This window comes from Epinephelus moara, chromosome 17, assembly GCF_006386435.1.
Source record: "Epinephelus moara isolate mb chromosome 17, YSFRI_EMoa_1.0, whole genome shotgun sequence".
Classification (NCBI taxonomy): Eukaryota; Metazoa; Chordata; class Actinopteri; order Perciformes; family Serranidae; genus Epinephelus; species Epinephelus moara.
This window is the reverse complement of record NC_065522.1, coordinates 32374858-32391563: the sequence shown is the minus strand read 5'-3', so window position 1 is coordinate 32391563 and position 16706 is coordinate 32374858. Positions and strand designations below refer to the sequence as shown.

Here is a 16706-nt window from a genome sequence, read left to right as displayed (position 1 = left end):
GGCATAAAATGTGCAGTCTTGAAGAAGAAAATGCAAATGCAATAGGTTGATTGATTATTCATTTTATTTATGAGTGAAATAATGCAGCCACATTCTTAAAATGAAAAAGCATTTCTGTAAATGCATTTTAATTTAAATATTAGTCACGATTCGCTTCCATATTTGTCTGCAGAGACACAAAGATAGGCAGAGGATGTCTCACTCTGTTCACCACAACCAAACCACAACAAGCACCAGGACTTTCCATCTGACTCATCTCCAGAAAACACACACACACACACACTATAACAATATTCATCTGCAGGGACTCCAGAGCACACACACACATCAGGCAAGGCCTACGACTCACTGCCACACACATGGATACTGGAATGCTTGGAAATGAACACCTTCAACAGGACACTAAGAGCCTTCAGTGGGGCTGAGGAAAACAGCTCAAAGCCAGCTGCACAAGTTACCATCAAGTGTGGCATATACCGAGATGATGCACTGTCCTCGCTACTGTTCTGCGTGGGCCTGAACCCCTCAGCCAAGTCATCACAAAGAGTGGCTACAGATACCAATTCATCAGTCACCTCCTCTACATGGATGGCATCAAGCTGTACGCCAGGAATGAGCAAGACATCGACTCACTGATCCACCTCACCAGGATCTACAGCAAGCACATAGGGACGTCATTCAGACTAGCTAAGTGTGGTCGGATTGTGTCCAAGAGAGGGAAGATGATCAGAACCAAGGGGGCTGAACTATCAGAGGACAGCACTGCAGATGTTCAGGACAGCTGCAAATACTTTGAGGGCCCGCAGGCAAATGGGAACCACGAGGACGCTGCAAGGAAGTCAGCCACAGCCAAATACCTACACAGAGTAAGGCAGGTCCTGAGAAGTCGTCTGAACGGAGAGAACAAGGTCTGAACCATCAACATGTACGCCCTGCCAGTCATCAGGTACCCCTCTGACATGGGCTTACAGACCTAAGACGTCTCAGCTGTCCCTGTTAAGTGTCTGCAGGCAGCCGTTATGTAGCAACAGCAGGAAGTTAAATCTGTCACACACAGATTAAATCATCTAAGTTAAACAATGTGTCTTGGGTAAACACGTGAAGTGACACACTGAGACTTGAACAGCCCGCAGGTGAAAACTTCTGCAGCTCTGTCCTCAGGGACGGGTGGAGACAGAGTGGAAAGAGTTTATCCTGTTCTGCCAACTGCCCAAGGATATTCATTTATTTATTTAATGGTTCTGTATCATCAGACTATTATAAATATAAGCAGAGGATTTTAGTCCAAAGTGGTTCCACTGTATGTGAACACATGAATGGGTCAGACCTGCAGCCCTGGATCTGAAATGAACTGTAATAAACTGCTGTGAAACAACATGAGCGTCATCCATCAACATTAGTTCTTCTGATGTCACTTTGGTCAAAGTAATGCAAAAGTAGTGTAATAAGTAACTTGTTACTCTGCATAGAGCGTAATATCGTAAAGTAATTTATTACTTTCAAGTGAAGTTGACCAGTAATTTGTAATATGGTACATTTTGAGAGTAACTTGCCCAACACTGCTCTCTGAAACACTCCTCTGTGGTAGGACGCTGCAGTCCATCAGGACCAACAGCTCACAGCATGAGAACAGTTTCTTCCTGTGTGCAGCTGGACTCATGAACAAGGCCTGGGACGACCTCTGACAGACTCTCATCCTGCCCCCACAGACACTACACCTGACTTTACTGCACATCTTTACTGCTCATCGTCTTATTTTCATCTTCATGCTCCAAAACAACAAGGCAGATTCCTTGTATGTTAAAACTTACTTAGCAACAGACCTGATTCTGATTGTTGATGAGTAGTTTGATAGCGTGCAGCTACACTCTGTATGTTAGTCTCTGTCTGACCACAGTTCAGTGGGTAAAACACACAGAAGCTGTCACACATGCAGATATAAATATGGTCCACTTCCTGTCAACTAAACCGCTGCCACCTACAGGAAGATACAGCCTGTTTGTTTGAACATCATCATCAAGTCATTTTGTCATGTTTCTCTAAAGATTAAAATCATCTCTGTGATGAAACCAGCAGCTTCAACTTTCACCTCCTGCAATCACAACTATAACACACACACACCCATCTGTTTTATTCTGACTGAACACAGAAATCTAACAGTGTGTAGAGATGAAACCACAACACTGCCCGCCACAGAGGAAGGAGGAGGGTTTACTTGATGTGACCATGAGCTGATCACACCTCTCATCAACACGTAGATCTCATTTCACCAAGTAACAGGATGGAGGAAACCTCTCTGCTGCTGCTGCTCTGTAAGTATCATCTGTTCATGTTTCTAAAATCATCAAACTGAAAGAAATACAAGAACAAAGAGAAATCTATAGTTCTCATCTGTTTCCTCCTCCTCTCTGTGTTCATCAGTATGTGATACAAAGATCTTTCTGTGTTGCTGCACTCAGGTGTTCATCAGTTGTGTCGAAGCTCTCGTTGTATCACAGCCTCAAACTAACCTGAGTGTTCTTTGTCTTCAGGTGTGACCTCACTGCTGAGCTGCACAACAAACCAAGGTCAGTAAACTTCTTCTGTCACATCTCAAACTCACTGACTGTGTCTGACAAACACTGATAGAAGAGTCACTGGAGATCACACAGGGAGGATTTAAGACTTCAGACTGACAAAGACACAAAGACACAGGTTGAGAGGTTGATGGGGAGTCTGTCTGTCCTCCTCCTGTGTCTGCACAAAGTCTAAATACGTTGGACACAAACACAAACTGAGATCTGTCAATGGCTTCAGCTTTTAATGTGTCTATCCTCTCCTCCCTGCAGCCTCTCTGACTGTGAGTCCCAGCAGCTCTCAGATGTTTAAAGGACAGTCTGTCTCTCTGAGCTGTGAGGAGGACGACAGCTCTGCTGGATGGACTCTGAGGAGGAACACAACCAGAGACACCAGAACTGAATGTGGTGTAACTTGGGGAAGATCAGCTGGTTCTGTCTGTAACATCAGCTACATCCTCTCAAAGCACAGTGGAGTTTACTGGTGTGAGTCCAGAGAGGGAGCAACCAGTAAGAGCATCAACATCAATGTCACTGGTAAGATCAGACTGTGGAGTCAGTGTTGATGAAGCTGTGTGTAAATGGATGAAATGCTGTAGTTTGTCTCTGTGTTGAGGTGGATCAGTGATCCTGCAGAGTCCTGTCCTCCCTGTGATGGAGGGACATGATGTCACTCTGCACTGTAAAACAAAGACGTCCTCCAACCTCCCAGCTGCTTTCTATAAAGATGGCTCCTTCATCAGGACTGAGCCTGCAGGTCACATGACCATCCGCCATGTAACCAGGTCTGATGAAGGCCTCTACAAGTGTGACATCACAGGTCATGGAGAGTCTCCACCCAGCTGGCTCACTGTCACAGGTCAGGAGGTTACCTTTGATTTCAGGAGTTCATTCATCCAGATATTCACCTGACCAGGTGGGATTCTCTCTACAGGTAGACCTACAACCACAGCCCTGCCCATGTCTTCAGCCCCGCCCACATCTGCAGCCCCGCCCCCTGACTCAGACCACCATCACCTTGTGTTCAGAGTGGTCTGCCACCTGGTGGTGTTCTGTCCGTACTGCATCTCCACTTTCATCATGGTGTCTTTATATCGACAACGGCCCACAGGTATGAATGAATGAATGAATGAATGAATGAATGAATGAATGAATCAATCAATCAATCATTCAATCAATCTGGTGTTGAAGACTGACGCTTGTCTCTAACAGAACTCTTTCTAACCTGCTCTGACTGTAGGAAATGACCTGCCTGTCTCTGTGGTGATGACCCCGTCCACCCAGGCTGAGGAGGGATTGGATGATGAGTATGATGATGTCATCACTGCTGTCACCACGGAGCACCACTTCTGAACTGATGTGAAATGAAGCTAAAATGTTTCAGGTCCTTGGTAGATGAGAAACAGTGGAGGACCCAGAACGCTTCCCTGTGGAACTCCACATGTTGTAGTTTGACTTGTAGATGATGTTGAACTCAGGATCTCTGACTCTCTTTAAACTCTTCTAGTCTTCTCATGTGATATTGGTCCAAAGTAAAGATGATATTTGTTCAGACTCTGCTGTGAGTCGTGTTGTTATTCATGTTAATGTAGAGGTCATGCTTTTAATCTCTTTAGATGAAATAAAACAAAATGATGAGCATCTTTTCTCTCTGTGTTTTGTTCTCATGTGGTTTTGTAGACTTGTTCTACAAAGAGGAACAAAACAACCACAAAAATGAAGAACAAACAGAAAGAGAAGAAAAACTTCCTCAGAGACACTGAACCAATCATCTGTCCTTTAGCAAAGATATAAACTAACATAAAAACATAAAAACAAGTATAAAGGGAAACACTTCACACAACCTCCATGAACAGTCTTCATATGAACCAACAGAGAAGCGTACAGTCGTGTTGGTGAACAGAAGGAAACGTCTGACAATACAGCATCGCACTGAGCATGCTCAGTGACCCAAACACACTGACTGATGCTCAGCCTTTAACAGTGACAACAACATTTCAGCACCACAGGGCGTCGTCATGTTTTATTTAACCAGAATAATCTCTTAACATGAACAATCTCTTTCAGAAGTGTCCTGGCCGAGACAAGCAGGAGCATGAAGTCACAGACAGACAACAAAATTAAAAACATGCAGCTCTAAAACCAGCAGTATGAAACACAAGATAAGATGACTACAAAGAAAAGCCAATATAAGTGAAGCTATACGCTATAAGTGAACCATAACAACCAGACAAACAGGGGCAACTACAGGGTTAGTAAGAGCGGCTACAATACACCCTGACATTGGCATATAGATGATAGTGTACAAAATAAACAGAGCTTTGAAACGTCTGAGAGGAACCAGTGAGAGCAACTATAAGTCCTTCTGCAGACGCTTCCGCACATAATCAACACAGTCACTGCTGTAGCAGAGACCAAGAAACAGAAGCACTTCCTGTTTCTAAAATAAAAACTCAGCTTCAGCTTTTTCACAAATAGTTGAGTCGTCTAACACAGTCCCAGATATTTATCAGATCAAACACACTCTGTGCTCCTGCCCTGAAGTGGAACTGTAGTCAGGAGATTTGAACACACAGTTTTGTATTAGAAGCTCTAAGAGCATCAGACAACTCCTCTCTGACGTCACACTGACAGGAAGTAACCAGACTCATCCAGATGACTTGTTCTAACATCATGTCGTTACAGTCAGTCAGCCAGCAGGTGGCAGCACAGCAGCTTCACTTTGTCCTACAGGGGATCAGTTTCACTGGAAGCGGTTGAACTCACAGGAGAAAACATTAAGAGAAGAAGAGAGACAGCAGGTCCACTGAACGTCACACAGAAACATTCAAAACTGATCAGATTCATTCAGATGAGACAGTCTGATGTGTTCCTGTCAGACCTGCTGAGATGATCAAACCTCACAGGTCACATCAGTTCAAACATTTCATCTGAGTGTCAAACATGTCACGACACGTTCAGGATCTCCAACGACACCCATGAAGTTAGGCCGTGATCCAAATACACAGACACACCTGCATGGAGTCAACACAGTAATAAAGACACATGAGAGCTGATTCACTGTTTATTCCAGATGCTCAACAACTTATGAAAGGGTTCAGCCAGCAAACATACAGTGTACATACAAGTCAGAGCGTGTCTGTGAAGTGTCGTTAACGTTGAAACATTCAAACCTCTCTGTGTGTTTAATCGTCTGTATCAATATGTCGTGTGCACCCGTTTCCTAATACAGAGGCAAACTCTACCTAAAGATGTGATTTAATTTAATACTTTTAACATTTGAAAGGAGACAGCTGTGAGTGGAACGATGGATCGCTTTGTTGTACAGAGAAAATTACGACAAAGCACAGGTGAAGATAGTCAGTAGACAGTATGATGAAAGCTACCTGTGTTGGTTTTTGAGTGTTAACACATAATAGAAGCTGTTGTGCAGAGATACAGGTGAGCCTTGAGATTTTGGCTTGCTCTCTGCTGTACCTTGAGCATGAAAAGTTTGAAAGCCACTCTTCTAGATTATAACGTGTGCACAGATGGTACCGGTCACCTCGTTGCAGTCTGAATTGCCTGATGGCCCGTCTGAGCCTGCACCACAGACTCAAGCTGGGGCTAGTTAGGAACATAAAAACGTCAACATGATGATTAATGAAAAACTATGAAGTCACATATTGTAGGAGGTAAGTCTTGTACTTCAAGCCACTGAGATATCTGAGTCAGGAGTGACCTGACTGGTGCGCTTGCTTTGGTTTGATGCCGTGCGCTATGTTTTGTTGTGGTGTGTGTTGTGGTCAGTACAGGCTCTGAAGGGTGAACTGCAGAATCACAATCCTCTTTACTCTGTTCAGTGACACAAAGTTCATTTCCATTGTTTCCATTGAAAGCAAACAGTGTGACAAACAAAACCTTTTGATTTCCCAGCAAGGCAACAGCGACCTTCCTACCTATGCTGCGCCCAACATACCAGCACAACAGCGCCTAACGTACCTCATTGTTCATCAAAACATTCTGGCTCTTACAACAGGTTTATACATTGAAATGTAAAGCCTTGTTTCCACCAAACCCTACAAATATATTTACATAAATACAAATATTTAAATTAGTACAGAATAAAATGAAATAAAATCCAAACAAATATAAACAGTTACTTCCTGAATATATTACTGATTGTAAACTAAGCATAGCGAGGAGTGTCAGAGCCCCCGTCCAGGACGAAACAACCAACATCCAGGAACACATCAGGAAGATGGTGCCCAAAGATGAGCTGCTACATGTAAGTGAATACCTCAGGCAGCAGAAGAGGAGGATGAACCACCATCACGGCATGTACCATCAACAGTCCTAGTAGTGTTTAGAAGAGGCCGGACTGACAAACGGCACAGAGGCACTAACCATGGCAGCACAGGAACAGGAACTTAGTACCAGGTCAACAGAAGCAGAGGTCTACCACAGCAGACAGGACCCCAGGTGCTGAGCAGAGATGCTCCTGAGACAGTTCAGCACATAACAGCAGGGTGTAAGATGGAAGCAGGAAGAGTGCACATGGGACGCCATGACCAAGTGCTGCACTGAGTGTGGGCTGGAAGTCCCAAGGTCACAGTGGAGGACACCTCCCAATCGGACATCATGTTGATTGACAAACAACAGAAGAAGGCGGTGAGAGACGACAGCAACATCAGGATCCTTATTTCACTGACTGTTTTACATTGCAGGAGGAAGTGCAGTCTGTCTCAGCCAAAAGAAGCGTTGCCATTACATGTGTCTGCAGTCGTGGACATGTTCCATTTGTATGCTACATGTAGCAGATATATCAAAACTTTATGTTTCAGCGCTGTGGTTAACGAGTGGTTAGCGTTAGGCACAAAAAAACGTTAGGTTATGGTTTGGAAAAGATCATGTTTCATGGTTTAAAACCTGGTTTGAGGACACAGTCCCTGCTGGCCGAGCTCTTAAAGTGTTCACAGACGGACTGTCGGACGTCTTGACAAACATCTGTTACCTGTTACGTCTCCAGTCAGTGCTCCCCACAGGTTTTAGGAACACCACAAAGGTTTTTTGATCTTTGTATACGTACATAAAGATCATAAAACCAGTGCTGATACTACACAGAGTGCCAGTCCAACATATCCATTCTTGTTTCCTCCACCAGCTGTGTTTTTTACTTTCCCAATCCTTGCACGCTTGTTTCCTGCAGGAGCGTCTCCTTTGTGACCTGCAGAGCACCAACAGGTGAAGAGCAGAACTCATTTCAGTCTCACGTCAGACGTCATCTCCTGCACTTTGATCACATGACTTAGTCTTTACAAACACAAACTCACCTTCATCTGTGACTGTCAGCCTCACGTATTGTCTGCTTGTTTGTTCGGATTTAATTGAAACAAGACACTCGTACGTTCCAGCGTCGCTGTTGCTGACGTTCCTCAGAACAACAGAAACGTCTCTGTTCCTCATCTCTGGATCGTTCAGCTCCACGCGACCACGATAGGACGGGTGCTGGTATTCTTTCAACAAGCGCCCGTCTCTGTGAAAGTAGACATAACCTGAAGTCACATCAGGTCTGCTCCACTTCAACAGTTTGAGGTCAGTGGGAGTATCTGCGGGAGCCTGACATGGGAGCGTGGCGTCTGCTGAGGGCGTCGCTGTGACCTGCTGGTCTGAACAAGAAGAGGAGAAATCCAGAGGAAGCTGACGTCAGTTGTGCAGCTAGTTTTCAATCAGCTCCACAGTTTGTTCAGAAACTGATCTGACGACAGTGATAACAACATCAGCATTTCACACACGACACATTCACACACACACTGTTTTACACATCTCGTGTTCTCATGTTAAATCTGTGACGCGAACCGGGATTTGGTTCAAATCTCATCCGTCTGTACTAAACACTCGATATTCTGAGTGCGCTAAGTGCGTTAAGTGCGTTCACACTGCATAGCTAGGGGTGAGGAACAAAATCAATACAGAATAGTTTCGAGTATCCATCTTTATACCTCATTACTTTTTGCAAATACACATTTTAATCCAACTTTTGGTCCTAGAATAATAAAATCAGTTGCTCTTTCTGTCCACTAGGTGGTGCTGTTTTTTCCTAGTGTGTTCACCTCTTCAACATCTGCTGTCTGTCTGTCGGTGACTTTAAGAGCAAAGTCCATTTGTCGGCCGTCGTGGATCCACTCCCTCACGTTATCAAACATGACTTCAGACAGAGAGCGTTCGTTGATTTGGTGAGTTTTAGCCACAATACAAAGGGATCAACCTTTCTGTGCCTGGCTGGCTGTTTCGAGGACATTTGACACAGCACGACGCGTTCAGGACAATTTTTTATTAGCAACGTCCTGCGGGACATTTACGCACTTTTTACTGGCCTCCCAAAACACCACTGAGGGACGTCAGCTGATTGAAACCTCTGCAGCTCGACTGTGAACCAGAAGAGCAGAGAGCACATGAGGCCAGTCTGAGCTGCTCTGCACTGACTTCCTGTTATATTTAGATGTTAAGCTCATCCTCCTTGTATACAAAGCCCTACATGGGCTGGGACCATGCTACATCACTAACTCCCTTGTTCGCTGTTTGCCTCCAAGAACACTGAGAACATCTGCTGCTGCTTTATTGGAAGAAGATGAAGAATGCAGCCTTTGTCAGTGACGCTCCAAAGCTACTGAACACACTCCCTTCAGATATCAGAGAAGCTGCTCGCTTAGTCATACAGATCTTAAACTCTTTTTACGCTTCACGCTGCTGCAACTCTTTTAAACTCTCACTGGATTTTATGAATCAGTTTGTCACGTGTCAGTGTGGAGGAGGACCCAAACAGACAGAGTGTCTGACAAAAAGCGAGCTTTAATGTAGCCTATTGAAAACATCCAGCACAGGCAGGCAGCTAAAAGTCCAAATGACAGCAGGATAATAATAATAATAATAATAATAATAATAATAATATTAATAAATCGGTTTTATATAGCGCTTTTCTAGGTACTCAAAGACGCTTTACAAAAGAATACGCACAGGAACAGGCACTCAAACAAAAGGCAAAAGAACAAAAAAAAAAAAAAACGGAAAACCAACCAGGAAAAACACGACGAACAGGGACGACCACAGAACACACCCAGGATCAAGACAGACAAACTGACAAAGGACAACAGGACACACACAGGTATATGCTGCGTTCGTTTTGTACTCGGAGGTCTGAAGTCGGAATGACATCACCTCCGGTTTTTGCATTCTAGTTGACGACGGTGGACAAGTCGGAAAACAACATGGATTGGAATTTCCGACCTCTGAGTAGAAAACGAATGCACCATTATACGCAGGAAACTGATCACAAGAGGAGACACAGCTGGAGGAGGAGGACATGGGCAACAGGACGGAGGTGGGGATTGGCTGACAACAACGGCTGAGCGGACAAGACTAATACACAACAGGTGTGAAGGGAAGACTCTGGGAACAGGGAGGGACTAACGAGACAGGTGTGACAGAAAACACACAAAGACAGGAAGTGAAACCAGACACGACACATGAGGAGAGAATCTACAAAATAAAACAGGAAGCAGTTTAAACATGAAACACAGACAGAAAACTCCAAATCAAAGTCCAGAGGATATAAAGACAAGACAAACAGGATCATGACACAGTTGAAGCGTAAAGACCTTTGTGCTGCATGTATGAAAGGTTTTTAAGTTGTTCTTTGTTCATTTGTTCTCTTACACTTCCTCTTACAGTGTAGTTCTGTGGGTAGACGGATGGGTAGACGGATGGATGGATGGATGGATGGATGGATGGATGGATGGAAAAACATTTGGATATTGTCTGAATGTAAACATGTCCAGGAGCTGGAACACTGTGATCACTTGACCGCAGTGACAGAGATGCGTCATGCAGGTGCGTCATGTGAAGACGGCCCTCACACATGCTGCTTCTTTAACCACCTGGAAAACATGAGGTCAGACACTGGGAGCTTCTCTTGTGTCTCTGGGCCAGCTTTCAAGAGCACAGCAACAGGTTGCTAAGCAACCTTAATGGTCACCGTATCACAGCCTGTTTACCTGAAACCCTGAGGTCAGAGCTGATCTACTTCCTGTGTGTGTGTGGGACAGATGAGACGCTCTGACAGCTCTGCACTAACATGATCAGCTCCTCCTCCATATTGATCACACACTGATATTTACTGAGGGAGGAAAGAGACCTGTGGGCTGTGATTGGCTGGTCCTCATCACATGACACGTGGTGTAGCTGTCTTCTCAAAGTGTTCCCAGGGTGCAGCTGTCACACCCTGAAACACAGGCGTCACTCTGGCGTCTGAGCCATCTGCCACGAGTCCTCATTGCAAACAGTAATTTGAGGGCACACACACACACACACACACACACACACACACACACACACACACACACACACACGAACAAAGGGATGAAGCAGCAGATCTGGAGCTGGAGTCTTTACAGCCAGTCAAACCTGCTGCATCACACTCAGCTTTAAAGCCACAGTAAAGGTGCTGACATCATCCTGCAGCAGAGGAGCTGAGGCATCGTCTGGTAGCAGCCATGATGTGCTGTCTTATCAGACAGGAGGGCAAATAACGCTCTGAAGTTACGCTACATTTTGGCGAGGTGAAAAGAGCATTGCCTTCTCCTGAATCCCTTCTGCACACTGCTCTATGAACGCTCTTGATGTTACATAAATAAGTTTGACTGTGAACTCACCCTCTGCACTCAGTGTGAACATTACTACTTACACTACAGTCAGGATTTGATCTGATGACGTCATAACACCTTGCATTAATTTCTTCTGTCAGTGTTTGATTTGACTTTTCTCCAATCGTTCATTTGAGGGCAGAAATAAATTACATGTTGGAATATGATTAACTGGACTATAACTGCAGGAAGTAAAGCATTCTGCACAGTGACGAGTGCAGCTGGTCCTGACACAGCCTCGAGTCTTGTGTCTGAGCTGAGATCACATAAAGGAGCAGTGTGAAGACAGACAGACAGACAGACAGGCACAGGGTGGTGACATGTCTGTCTGACGCTACTGTACACAAGATCGTTCTCACGCTCAAACATCACTCACGGTTGGTGACGTCATTATTTACAAAACAAACTATTGTTTACAAGAATTCGTCGAAATAAAAAAAAACATCGCAAAAAGAATCTGAAACAGCAAAGTTAAAAGAAAATGAAGCTGTGAACAGAAACACATCCTGACTGCTGCCATCACAAGATATTATGACACACACACACACACACACACACACACACACACACACACACACACACAGCTCACCTGCTGCAGACAGAGAAAACATCCATGTACCCACTAACAAAGTCGCAAGTTGCGCCATGATGTGAGCAGAGAGTCGATCCTTCTCCTGACTGACTCCACCCGCACACAGCTGCACGGGTCTGTGCACGGAGAAGAGGAGGAGGAGGAGGAGGAGCATTTTGTAGGACGTCGTGCACTCTGAGGAGGAATTATTGATTGGACAGCTGATCAGACTGATCTGATACATCAGGTTCATACAGATAAAATAAACTCAGCGTGTCACTGACAGGTTTGATATTTGATTTGTTCTGATTCAAAGCCTGAATAAGAAAAGAAAGAAATGACTTATTTATTTATTTATTAGAAACTATCTGTTGTTTCCCTGATCGACCTTTATCAATACAATTAAAGTCAGAGAGTCTGTCAGCAGAAACACTTTCTCACTTCCACTCAGTCACACTGAGGCTGAGTGCTGATCACTCCTGAGGCCGGCAGGGATGGGCAGTATTTCTATTACTTGTATTTAATATATGTATTTGAGTATTTTGTAATTTGTATTTGATAAGGCTGATAAAAAGCAAATGTAATCTGTAACTAAATACTTTTCAGTGGAGTAATTTTGTATTTAAAATACTCAAAATACTTTCTCCACAAATCAAAAAACAAAAATAATAGGCTACACATTCTTATAATATTGGATGTAACAATATGTTTTACTTATTTAATATTTGTATCTATATGTTTATTTAAACTTGGGCCCTTCAGTGACCTCGTGCTCTGTTTTACTGGACTGTGCATCACATAGGAAACTGTATGTTGCTGTGGTTGATGCTTAGGATGAGTCTGCTACAAATGAACTGCCTCACGTGGGATCAATAAAGTTGTCTGAATCTAAATCTGAATCAATAAATAATATCTTAGGGTAGCCTACATGTCCCTAGCTTTGTTTTCTCTTTGTCATTTGAAAGAGTTGAACACAGGGCTCCAAAAGCTCCGAGTTAGACAGCAAACAAGTGAACTAGCTACAGTAGCTACAGTATGTTGCTGCTGTTCAGCTCGACCGTTGGTGACAGTTCACAGCACAGCTAGACTAGACTAGCCAGGCATGCTGCTCACGTGGATGGACCCACACCACCAGTAGACTACCTTGCTGCTCACGTCTTCCAAGTTCAACAGATTGTCTGTCAAGGTAAATATTTATCTGAGTGTGACAGATGTCAACTGGCTTGATGCATGATTTATGTCTGGGTCTGGCTACATAGCCTACTGTATAAATACATGGGGATGATAGTTATAATATCAAGCTAGCGATGCTTATGCTAACTGTCTAGGTTAGTGCATTACTCATGGTCTCTAGCTGCAGCATGCAAATGTTGAGCATTTATGGTCAAGGACTTTTTGAGTTATTCACAAAAAGATTTGAATCGGTTAGTATAGCGCCACCTATGGACGAATCGTGGGCATTCTTTCTGGGATAGTTGCTCATGGTCTCTAGTTGCAGTATGCAAATGTTGAGCATTTATGGTCAAGGACTTTTTGAGTTATTCACGAAAAGCTTTGTGGACCAACCGACAGACAGAGTGACCTATAGAGCTGCGGGTTGCTGCTACAAAGAAAAAGAAAAAAGTATTTTCTGTTTTTGAAAATACAAAATACATGTATTTCATTTTGATACATTTTCTGGCACCAGTATTTTATATTTTATTTTTATTATTTATTTATTTATTTTATTTTATGTATTTTTTTTGCCCATCTCTGAGTGTCGGGTTGATGAGTGACAGAATTTGAATTTTCCCTGAAACATTTGACCTGCATGTATGTGCTCATCTTATCCACTTTCCGAGCCCGGATACGATCAGGAGGCTGCAGCAGGAGGCGGTGACAGAAGGTGTACAGCACATACAGGCTGCAGACGTTAACACACAGAGGGCTCAGAGGTTTCCGAGGACCTGACATGAAAAGCCCCTACTTACGGAAGAAGTGCATTGATCGCCTCACGTCGGACCTTGGACGTAAGCAAACATGCATGCCCGCAAGCAGATTTTCGCTCGCTGTTAGCCTTGTTGGCTAAATGAAGAGGTCAAAGACGTTTTGCTAACGTACGGTGTTGGCACTGTTACTAATTCTACGTGTAATTATACAGAGAATGTTCAAATTACATGTCAAATTACAAGACGTCTTTGAGATGTATTCTGACTCACTGGTAGGGAAGGGGGCCATTGCTGTAACGTCATATGCCACGTCAACTTGGGGTCCTTGGGTTGCTACTCTTCCACACAACGTTCCGAGCCGCTCCAACCACGTGTTCAAAGCACCGTTTCCCTGAGTTAATGGTCGGGACCATATTACCCTTACTTATGAATGTGTCAGACCTGCAGCACTGGATCTGAAATGAACTGTAATAAACTGCTGTGAAACAACATGAGCCTCAGCAGACAAACAGGTTTCACACAGAACCATTTGATCCAAACTTGTGTCACAGATTCTATGTGGGGTTTGAAGAGGGACACATTCATTATTTGAATGAATTATTATCACAGTGGAGAGAAAGTTATGCTGTGTGTCCAGCAGAGGGCTCTGTGGACCAGCTGTTAGTTTGAGCCAGTGACTGAGCTGCAGAGTTTTCACTGATTGAAACTTACGGTAGTTACTTCTTTTTATATCTCACTTACGTATTCAGTCTCTCTTTGAAACTCTCTGCAGACTAATCTGGATCCATGTCTGAGCGCCGCTTCAGAGGAAACAGACGGTATTTTGTGGAGGCGCATAATGGCACCTCACCAGTTAAGGGGTTAAAATTAATGCATTCACCCAGGTGTTGTGTTTCCATCACTGCTAATCGGATTCAGCATTCATAACTGGGTCTAATGACTCTGCAGTGGTCACGGGTTGTTATCGCCTCCAGCTCTGACCTGCATTGACGGCAACAGAACACCCAGGTGAACGTACTAGTTTCAGCCTCTTTACCGGCGAGATGCAATGAAGACATTCCACGAAGTTATCCACGTCCAAGGTACCCTGGGTGTGTTGGTTGTTGACACTGGGACGCCGTGTCAACTTCAGCCTGTTACATGCATTGTCTGTTTTCAAAATACACTTCTGTTTACAGGAAATGTACAGTTTGATACAGTCTCTTTCAAAATAAAAGCACTACGTCAGTACAACACTGTGGATTGACATTTTTCTCCTTCAACACACACACATGTGGTTACGTTTAGCCAAAACACACACGTGGTTACATTTAGCCAAAACACACACGTGGTTACATTTAGCCAAAACACACATGTGGTTACATTTAGCCAAAACACACACGTGGTTACGTTTAGCCAAAAAACACACGCGCGGTTACGTTTAGCCAACACACATACGTGGTTACGTTTAGCCAAAACACACACGTGGTTACGTTTAGCCAAAACACACACGTGGTTACGTTTAGCCAACACACACACGTGGTTATGTTTAGGACAAAAGAACAGGGTTTGGCTTTACAGTTTTACAGGAAGTGAACACCGGCTTCCTGGGTGAAAGTCCCTCCTACCGACCCTACTCAGACGTTCGCCTGCTTAACTTACATTGTTGACGCTGCTGGGTGCTGTTACACAATAACGCTGACCAGCAGCGAATCATGCTGATGTGAACGGACGGCTATTTTCATTGGTGCCTGGTGCTGGAAGTCACTGATCAAACACCAGTATTCAACTGGTGTAAACAGGGCCTTAACATTATGACACTCAGTGTTCAGGTGCCAACAACCCTCCTGGAGTGTTTTCAGCTCATCTTCCTCGTCAAAGTGTTTTGTGTTTTTATTGTGTTTTACCAGATCCTCTGTGCTAATAAACCAAACTAACTGACCTATTTTCTTGCTGACTGTCTCAGAGAAAACCACACAGCCAGAGAGGTTACATACAGAGAGGAAGTGGGCGGGGTTATGTGTTTCGACAGAAAACTTCTGAGAACTGTTGTTACATGACGAGGATGGAGAATGAAGCGAACATCTCCTCTGCTCCGTAAGTACATCTGAGCTGCATTTAAATGAATGTACATATCTGTGTTGAATGATTGACAGCGTAGTTCATGTTTGAAGGGTTTGAAAACTTTTTACTATTTAAAGGTTTTTTTGATCAGCATGGGGGAAGGTCTGTAAAAGTAAAAACTAAAAAACACGACTGACCAATATAATGAGCAAACAGGCAGACAGATCCACTCTTTAAAAGTTTAGACAGACTGACAGACTGATCTTCATAATTATTGCACAAGCACAATGAAATCTGACGGCCTTCCTATAGAAGGAAGTGAAAACACATAAAACATCACACCTTTGCTCACAGGTTATGTTGCACTTTACACTGATGGGTGAGACTCAAGTTTTGCACGTAGAGTTCACAGTGTGCTTCATAAATCTAAAGTCAGGTAAATTATATTCTGATGGTCAAAATCCTAATTTCATAAATGTCAAGAAGATATCGCAACAAAAATCAGTTGCATGTGAATCACCTTGATAACCACAGTAAACTTACTCTACTTGTTTACTTTAACAGGAAGTAAAGAAGTTACAACATTGACCACACAGTTTATTAAACTATCTAACATCACACATTTGATGGACGACACTGCAGTTACAGTGTTAAAATCAATTGGATTTACATTCCCTTGTCCACGTCACTAAAGGCCCTGACACACCAAGCCGACAGTCAGCCGTCGACCAAAGTCGGAGCTTGTCGGTGAGAGAGATCACTCTGATTGGCTGTTCAGGTTTTATTTCCTCGCCCCTGTAGCGAGTGAATCTGCCTGTAGTGAAACCGGGGCTAACCGGTGCTTCCTCCTCAGGCTCCACTTCACTCAGCTGCCCCACAGACCCGCTGCTTCTTCCCACTTTAACCTGAATAACAAACCGGAGCTAGC

General features: G+C 43.8%; 2 protein-coding genes across 5 annotated transcripts in view; one reads left to right on the top strand and one right to left on the bottom strand.

Annotated features, from left to right (window-relative positions):
* Positions 1-2273: 2273 nt before the first annotated feature.
* The window catches only part of LOC126404333 (high affinity immunoglobulin epsilon receptor subunit alpha-like), a 23082-nt gene continuing 8649 nt past the window's right edge, over positions 2274-16706 (top strand). Inside the window, exons 1-6 of one of the 3 annotated variants that reach the window (XM_050067509.1) lie at positions 2274-2312; positions 2532-2567; positions 2829-3092; positions 3172-3414; positions 3490-3666; positions 3796-4069. In XM_050067509.1, coding sequence (XP_049923466.1) covers positions 2282-2312; positions 2532-2567; positions 2829-3092; positions 3172-3414; positions 3490-3666; positions 3796-3908 — 864 coding nt within the window. In that variant the 5' untranslated portion in view covers positions 2274-2281 and the 3' untranslated portion in view covers positions 3909-4069. Of the gene's footprint in view, positions 2313-2531; positions 2568-2828; positions 3093-3171; positions 3415-3489; positions 3667-3795; positions 4070-15756; positions 15812-16706 lie in introns of those variants that run through there. The other 2 variants (XM_050067507.1, XM_050067508.1) reach the window with 2 other exon arrangements.
* On the bottom strand, positions 5335-11935 carry LOC126404382 (butyrophilin subfamily 1 member A1-like). Of its 2 annotated transcripts, none has more exons than XM_050067586.1 (3): positions 11826-11924; positions 7868-8070; positions 5335-7761 (listed from the first exon to the last, which is right to left on the bottom strand). In XM_050067586.1, exons 1-3 carry the CDS (start codon positions 11849-11851, stop codon positions 7631-7633), a joined length of 360 nt encoding a protein of 119 aa, XP_049923543.1. In that variant the 5' UTR covers positions 11852-11924; the 3' UTR covers positions 5335-7630. The 2 variants fall into 2 exon arrangements, with proteins under 2 accessions (XP_049923543.1, XP_049923541.1); XM_050067584.1 differs by having other exon boundaries at positions 5338-7761; positions 7868-8203; positions 11826-11935.